Source organism: Cherax quadricarinatus, chromosome 28, assembly GCF_038502225.1.
Source record: "Cherax quadricarinatus isolate ZL_2023a chromosome 28, ASM3850222v1, whole genome shotgun sequence".
Lineage (NCBI taxonomy): Eukaryota > Metazoa > Arthropoda > Malacostraca > Decapoda > Parastacidae > Cherax > Cherax quadricarinatus.
In genome coordinates, this window is record NC_091319.1 from 8130702 (window position 1) to 8139299 (window position 8598).

Consider the following 8598-nt stretch of genomic DNA (forward strand, 5'->3'; position numbering starts at 1 on the left):
ACAGCCTCTCTAATCATTCTACGTAAGTGACTTGGCTCCTGTATTCATTAGAGGGAACAATTGGTTACTGAGGAAAAGTCTCGCCACACAGCGGCTTCATCAGTCCAAATACAAAGCAGAACGACGATAAAAAGAGGAGCTTGAGGTAATCAGTCCCTTGCCTGGAATCGATATGTTCAGTCAGTCATTCTTGGTACTTTCTTTAAGACTGATGGGCCGAACAATGGATTCCAGGCTGGGGGACTGATTACCTCAAACTCCTCTTTTTCCACCGTTCTTCTTTGAACTGGACTGATGAAGCCAGTGTGTGGCGAAACGTTTCCTCAATAAAGATTCCAAAATATTACACGAGTGTCTCATTCTTCAAATCCCTAATATACTGATTAAATTTAACTCTCAACATATATACACTGCGAAAAATATATACACACCTCTCGGTGTATATACCCCGTCAAATGTAGATATAGTTACAATAAAATATAATATAGATAAAGTTTGCTACGGTATAATGAAGTGTACACAAATTCTCATACTTAGAAAATATATACCGAGAGGTGTATATCTCAGTGTGTCTGTATATACTGAGAGAGTTTACGTATTCTTGTCTGGTACTGAACAGGTTACGTGTGTCCTTAATGGCGGTCGTAGAGTCGATAGGCTTTAAACCCCATTAACCAACCAACTATCCTGTTATAAACTGCAGAAGTTATGAAAAATTAATTATTTTTCGTAAATATAGTTTATTACAGGTTATTCTAAAGAGGGTCAATTCCTGGGTAGATTTTTACTGTCTTGGAGTAATGGAGAGGACGACCCTCTCAGCGGAACCTGTGTTTTTGGGTCGTTAAACCGAGACCTGGTTTAAATAACCCCCCATCCCGTGTGGAAAAAAATGTATTAATAGCACATCATAAGATGTGATGGCACGTTTCGCCTGAGTCATATATATATATATATATATATATATATATATATATATATATATATATATATATATATATATATATACAAAAAACAATCAAACGATGTTTTTCTTTTCTCGTGTTTAGTGGTGTTTGGTTTATCAAATCAGAGGGCTCAAAACACAGGGCTCACAACACAGGGCTCAAAACACAGGGCTCAAGATACAGGGCTCAAAACACAGGGCTCAAAATACAGGGCTCAAAATACAGGGCTCAAAACACAGGGCTCAAAACACAGGGCTCAAAACACAGGGCTCAAGATACAGGGCTCAAAACACAGGGCTCACAACACAGGGCTCAAAACACAGGGCTCAAGATACAGGGCTCAAAACACAGGGTTCAAAATACAGGGTTCAAAATACAGGGTTCAAAATACAGGGTTCAAAATACAGGGTTCAAAATACAGGGTTCAAAATACAGGGTTCAAAATACAGGGTTCAAAATACAGGGTTCAAAATACAGGGTTCAAAATACAGGGTTCAAAACACAGGGCTCACAACACAGGACTCAAAACACAGGGCTCAAAACACAGGGCTCAAAACACAGGGCTCAAAACACAGGGTTCAAAACACAGGACTCAAAACACAGGGCTCAAAACACAGGGTTCAAAATACAGGGTTCAAAATACAGGGTTCAAAATACAAGGTTCAAAATACAGGGTTCAAAATACAGGGTTCAAAATACAGGGTTCAAAATACAAGGTTCAAAATACAGGGTTCAAAATACAGGGTTCAAAATACAGGGTTCAAAACAAAGGGCTCACAACACAGGGCTCAAAACGCAGGGCTCAAAACACAGGGCTCAAAACACAGGGCTCAAAACACAGGGCTCACAACACAGGGCTCAAAACACAGGGCTCAAAACACAGGGCTCAAAACACAGGGCTCAAAACACAGGGCTCAAAACACAGGGCTCACAACACAGGGCTCAAAATACAGGGCTCAAAACAAAGGGCTCACAACACAGGGCTCAAAACGCAGGGCTCACATCACAGGGCTCAAAACACAGGGCTCAAAACACAGGGCTCATATGTAGGAGCGAATTCCTCTTTGAGATCACACACACACACACAGAGTGTGTGTGTGTGTGTGGTAGTGGTACTGGCGGTGCACGCACGCACGCACGCACACATACACGCTTATACAACAGGCCTAGTGTCTAATCGACATGGGCCTAGGGCAAAATGGTAACTAACAGGGCTCACAACACAGGACTCAAAACGCAGGGCTCAAAACACAGGGTTCACAACACAGGGTTCACAACACAGGGCTCACAACACAGGGTTCACACCACAGGGTTCAAAATACAGGACTCTAAACACAGGGCTCACAACACAGGACTCAAAATACAGGGCTCTAAACACGGCTCAAATCACAGGGCTCAAAATACAGGGCTCAAAACAAAGGGCTCACAACACAGGGCTCAAAACGCAGGGCTCACATCACAGGGCTCAAAACACAGGGCTCAAAACACAGGGCTCATATGTAGGAGCGAATTCCTCTTTGAGATCACACACACACACACACACACACACACACACAGAGTGTGTGTGTGTGTGTGGTAGTGGTACTGGCGGTGCACGCACGCACGCACGCACACATACACGCTTATACATTCGACATGGGCCTAGGGCAAAATGGTAACTAACAGGGCTCACAACACAGGACTCAAAACGAAGGGCTCAAAACACAGGGTTCACAACACAGGGTTCACAACACAGGGCTCACAACACAGGGTTCACACCACAGGGTTCAAAATACAGGACTCTAAACACAGGGCTCACAACACAGGACTCAAAATACAGGGCTCTAAACACGGCTCAAATCACAGGGCTCAAAACACAGGACTCAAAACATAGGGCTCAAAACACAGGGCTGAAAACACAGGGCTCACAAAACAGGGCTCATAACACAGGGCTCACAACACAGGGCTCACAACACATGGTATAACTATGGTAAACTATAGTGTCACTATTGTATACTATGGCAGTCTACGGTAAAGTGTTGTGAGGCAAATACTACTGCGTTTATATAAAGCAGTGAACCCGCGTTAGTCAAGTATTGGCGGCGGTGGTGGTTCTGTCTTCAGTCCAACAACAGCCGCCAGGATTCTGATCAGACTGTTGTTCATTCACGTGTCGCTGAGTAAATAAAAAATGAGGAGAGTGAAATTCCAGCTATTGTTAACGGCTGGCTTTCTTGCTTTTGTTGATGAGTAACAGTCCTTATTAAAGATTAACGCTGTTTTTTTTCTTGTTTTCCTTTTACGTGTGTGTGCTGTAAGAGACAGGGTCGTGCGTGACTGAAGGACTTCATGAATAACGTAGTGGGGAGCAGTAGTGGTAAGGGTATTGCTGCTGATTGTAGCGGTGGAGATAGGTAGGTACTGTTCCGGTTGAGTTATCACTATTGTGAATGTACCAAAGTGTGTAGGCGAGGCTGCCTTTACGATGCAAGAGGTTGATCTGCTATGGTAATGTTCCTTACCACTGGTTCACGAAGGCGAAAAATAAACAGAGACGGGGATTTGTAGCTGTCAGTCTAGGAAGAAGTGCTATTCCTAATGCTTAAATATAAATTTTCTCACTAACTAATCACGTTTGTTTCTCTTTCCCCACTGCTTATTGTATTTTCTCCCTCTTCCGTGCTACTTGTGGGTTTCCTTTCTCTGTGCCCACCTTCTCCCACTTACAACTTATCTCCCTCTCTTCCTCACCATTCAGCTTTTCTTCCTCCTTTCTTTTGGGACTCATGTATTATGTAAATGCTCTCCTCCAGCTTACCCCCCTCCATTTCCTCACCACTCCTGGCTCACCTCCCTCTATTTCCTCACTATTCCTGGCTTACCTCCCTCCATTTCTTCACCACTCCTGGTTTACCTCCCACTATTCCCTCACCATTCCTGGCTTAATTCCCTCTATATCCTCACCCATTCATGACTTACCTCTCACTGTTCCCCAACAGTAGTGGTGGGGTTGGTGGTGTCGCTGCGCCTCCACCGTCACAGGACTAACCTTGGTTTGAGGGAACGAGGCACCGACGTGGGTACTGCACGGAAGGCCGTCGAGGTGGAGGTGAAGAAAGGAAGGCGAAGAGGAGCTGACGAAGACGAAGGAGGAGGAGGAGAAAAGAAAAGAGGAGAGGAACTCCAGGAAGATGACACTCATGAATCGTTTCTGGAATGCCTAAAGTTCAAATTACCCAGTTCACAGCCTGCCTTACGGAAGAGAGGTGAGGCAATTTGTGTTCAGGATGGGATTTCCATTTTTATGTCTTCTCACCTATTTTTGCACACCTTTTTTTTTTTTGCTTGCAGCTCCCGACCCCATTTCTTCTTTGTTACTTGCTGGATTTACTTCGTCTTAGCCTCGTGGAGCCCATGTTGTACATAGTCTTAAAACTGTGTACGAAGACTGAGTCCTCTACTTCCCGACATCCCTATGACTCGCCTGTATCTTTACTTTCCAATGTGCCCTCATGTGCCTGTTTCCCACCTCTCAAACAGTCTATCCCTGTTCACCCACTCAAGTCATCTGAGTATTTTGTATGTCTTCATCATGTCTCCCCTGATTCTTGTATCCTCTGTCTCGAGTTTCAGTTTCTTTAGCCTGTCCTTATACACTATTTATTTGGCCATTAATAACTACTAAGACTCATGAAAGCTAATCTTAGGCTTACCAAAATAAGCATTTGCTGCAAAGGTTATTCGCTTGATGTGTGCCTCTGGCGATAAGCTCGGTACTTTGCTCACCCCAAGGTCTTTCTCCTTGAGTGAGGTTCGCAGTCTCTGTTCCCCGAGTCTATGCCCAGTGTCCGGTCTTCTAATTCCTTTTCCAGTTCTCATAACCTTGCAGATGTTGGGACTGGATCCAGTAGCTACTTGACTGAACAATCCTGCATTTTTTCTGGTCCATTGGCAGTTTTTTTTTTTTTTTTTGTCCTAATTGGCTTTTATTTTCCTCATTAAATTTACTTCTCTACAAGCGTGGATACATCTGTTTATCTTTTCTAGTATCATTCACACGTACCAATAACAGTACTGGAGACAGGAACTTATGACGACGTTTCGGTCCGACTTGGACCAGTGACTAGTCGCACACTAGTCAATGGTCCAGGTTGGACTGAAACGTCGTCATAAGCCTCTTTCTCCTATGTACAGATTATCTGTGTATTATTCCAGTCATATTGTGCCTTTTTATTCTTAAACAGAAGTGGTTATAATAGCGATCCTTGCAGAACCCCACTTGTTACTCTTTCCCATTCTAATTTATCTTCCTGTGTGTGTGTATCTCCTGTCCATTAAGGTACTCGTTGATCCACTGCAGTACCTTCCCTGTTATTCCATCAAGCGCCTCAAGTTTTCGTCCCAATTTCTTGTGAGATGCAAAATTAATTGACTGCTTGGAGTCCAAGAAGATACAGTCCACCCGTCTCTCTCTCTCTCTCTCTCTCTCTCTCTCTCTCTCCCTCCCTCCTGCGTCACTTTCTTACTTCGTCATAGAATTCCATAATGTTAGGGAGAAAAGATTTGTCATCTCTAAACCCCTTCCCTTTAAGTGTTCTGTCACTCCCATTCTGTTAAACTACTCCATTGTCCTACGTAGTACGCATGTCAGTGTGTCTCCTTTATTAAATACTGGGATTCCATCCGCTGGCTTCCAGATCTCTGGTAACTGTATAGCATCCATTGACTTGTGATGGATTCTAGCTAATGGTTCAGGCAGTGGTTTTGCCTTTGGTGTATCAACCCTCTCCCTGTTGTGTATATAGTACCTGGCACCTGTCAGTGTGCCTTTTATCTTCGAGTCTCTGGTACTGAACTTGTTTCTACTGAAAAACAAATTGTTTAAATCGTTCGTTCAACTCTTCACAGACTTCCCTGTCGTTTCTTGTGTGTTATTCGTCGTTCTTTTTATTATTACCTGGTCTGTGAAGCAGTTTTAATTCGGATTTGACTTTCATAACTATGTCGTTCTTGAATTGCTGCTCAAATTGTGTGTGTGTGTACTCACCTAATTGTACTCACCTAATTGTACTCACCTAATTGTGGTTGCAGGGGTCGATACTCAGCTCCTGGCCCCCCTCTTCACTGATCGCTACTAGGTCCTCTCCCTCTCTGCTTCCTGAGCTTTGTCATACCTCTTCTTAAAACTAAGTATGGTTCCTGCCTCCACTACTTCACTTGCTAGGCTATTCCACTTCCTGACGACTCTGTGACTGAAGAAATACTTCCTAGCATCCCTGTGACTCGTCTGAGTCTTCAGCTTCCAATTGTGACCCCTTGTTTCTGTGTCCCCTCTCTGGAACATCTTGTCTCTGTCCACCTTGTCTATTCCCCGCTGTATCTTGTATGTCGTTATCATGTCTCCCCTGACCCTTCTGTGTGTGTGTGTGTGTGTGTGTGTGTGTGTGTGTGTGTGTGTGTGTGTGTGTGTGTGTGTGTGTGTGTGTGTTTGTGTGTGTGTGTGACCGTCTGTTTGTCTGTCTCTCTGCCTTCTTCAATAAATTTATCAAAATTTTTATTTTTTTTTCCCGGTGATTGATGCACTCTCCACTCAAGGGGTTCCTCCCTCTTCTCCCGCCACTCATAACCTTCCTCCCTCTTCCTTCTGTTCAACTTCACCTCTCTTCGCCCAAAACTCCTTCGCCTATTTCTGAGTTAAACCATTATTTCTTCTTCAGTGCAAGAAACACCTCTCTTTCTCACTACCCTAAGCACTCACCTTCAGTACTCACCCTCAGTACTCACCCTCAGTACTCACCCTCAGTACTCACCCTCAGGCAGTAATACTCTTAGCACAACCAAGCCTCCTCAGTAATACAACTTAAGCCTCTTAATGCCGTAGTCTTCATAGTGCTGCTACTGCGTGTGTGCCTTCCACAGGAGACAAGACCTCGCCTAGGAGAAAAGGCTCGCCTGCAGAGAGTGTGGTGGGCAGTAGAGGGAGCAGCACTCCTGCTGGTGCTAGTGTGAAGGATGCTGGTGCTCCTGACCCTCTCCTGCCGCGGGATGACCTCAGAGCTTACGCTTACGAAGGAGACGGATCATCTTCAGGTTCCTTCGCATCTACCATATCAGGTGACTCTCTCTCTCTCTCTCTCTCTCTCTCTCTCTCTCTCTCTCTCTCTCTCTCTCTCTCTCTTTCTTGGTCTGTGCTCCATGAGATGTTTGAACCATTTACCACAATAAGCTCGTCATGCCCGCCAGCAGTGCTTCATTTCATCCAGTTTCTTCCTGCCTCTTCTTTCCTTCAGACTTGAAGGCGGAGATGGCAGAGGAGGAGTCCACCATCCTGCCGCTGGTGCCGGAGTTCTTGGAGGTGATGGACCTTTTAAAGAACCTCCCCGAGGCACCCAATAAGAGCTTCCGCAGCAGAAGCGACAACGTGAAAAACTCCACTTCTCCCGGTCCACAAGCCACGCCCATGAGTACCGTCTTTGGGAAGACTTCGAGCTCTACAGGCTGCCACGGGGATTCAGCTGCCGCCACCGCGGCGCTAGGGAAGAACTCAGCATCTCCTAGCTGCCCAAGAGAACCCCCAGGCCCGAGTATAGTGTTGGTAAAGGGCTCAGGGTCACCTGGATGCCCAAGGAACCTAACCACCCCCACTTTATTACTGGGGAAGGGTGGTTCTGGGTCGCCGGGCGTCCCAAGGGACTCCCCAGCTTCTAGTATAGTGTTAGTGAAGGGACCAGGGGCAGCCAGCAAGCCCTCCACAGTAAGAACGAGATTATCTCACCTCTCACCCAGTAGGTACAAGAGTGAGAGCTCACCTAAAGCCGATGTTTTGCTACCTAAAGGCGAAGCTGAGGTTTCCACGGTTTGCTGACACCAAGACTGTATCCCCACCTGCTCGCCGCTCACACAATTCTGAAGACTGACACCACGACGAAAGAAAGTACTCAATATTATCACCCTCAACTTCAACGGCCAAAAATTAATAACAATAATTTCGACCTCCGACTCGGGATGGGAAGAATTATATTCTGAACGTCTCAACAAAAGCTTGTCACAGATTATTAAAAAAAATCGTTCATAAAAGCTATTTTCTTCGTATTTTAAAATCAGGAAGCAAAAAAAAAACACGAACATTTTCCTTCCCACTGGAGCAGCATATTTTATGTTTTGCAATTGGCTTACATGCTTTTCCCTTTTCCCCTCCCCTGGAGAGCTGCTTACGAGGCCAGGAAGTTGTAAGTTTCCTGGGCGGGTGAGGCGAAGAACACGTCTCGCGGTAAACACGAGTGTCATGTGGCCAACATTCTCAGTATATACTGGTAAAGTCAGATATTTTATACGTTTATAGAATATCTATAATAAATGGTATGAAACTGCTGTCGTCTTATTCTTCACCCGATGTTGAGATGTTCCTTTGATTCTGTAGATGTTTAGATGTTAATTTGATTCTGTAGATGTTTAGATGTTAATTTGATTCTGTAGATGTTTAGATGTTAATTTGATTCTGTAGATGTTTAGATGTTAATTTGATTCTGTAGATGTTTAGATGTTAATTTGATTCTGTAGATGTTTAGATGTTAATTTGATTCTGTAGATGTTTAGATGTTAATTTGATTCTGTAGATGTTTAGATGTTAATTTGATGCTGTGAATAGATGTTAATTTAATTCTGTAGATGT

General features: G+C 44.4%; 1 protein-coding gene across 1 annotated transcript in view; it reads left to right on the forward strand.

Moving 5' to 3' along the window:
* Positions 1-8297, forward strand: part of LOC128693151 (putative neural-cadherin 2) — a 360314-nt gene extending 352017 nt beyond the window's left edge. Inside the window, exons 23-26 of the mRNA XM_053782623.2 lie at positions 1-22; positions 3926-4192; positions 6846-7040; positions 7217-8297. The exon at positions 1-22 is cut by the window's left edge and continues 217 nt beyond it. Of these exons, the coding sequence (XP_053638598.2) occupies positions 1-22; positions 3926-4192; positions 6846-7040; positions 7217-7791 (1059 nt within the window). The 3' untranslated portion in view covers positions 7792-8297. The remainder of the gene's footprint in view (positions 23-3925; positions 4193-6845; positions 7041-7216) is intronic.
* Positions 8298-8598: the final 301 nt, after the last annotated feature.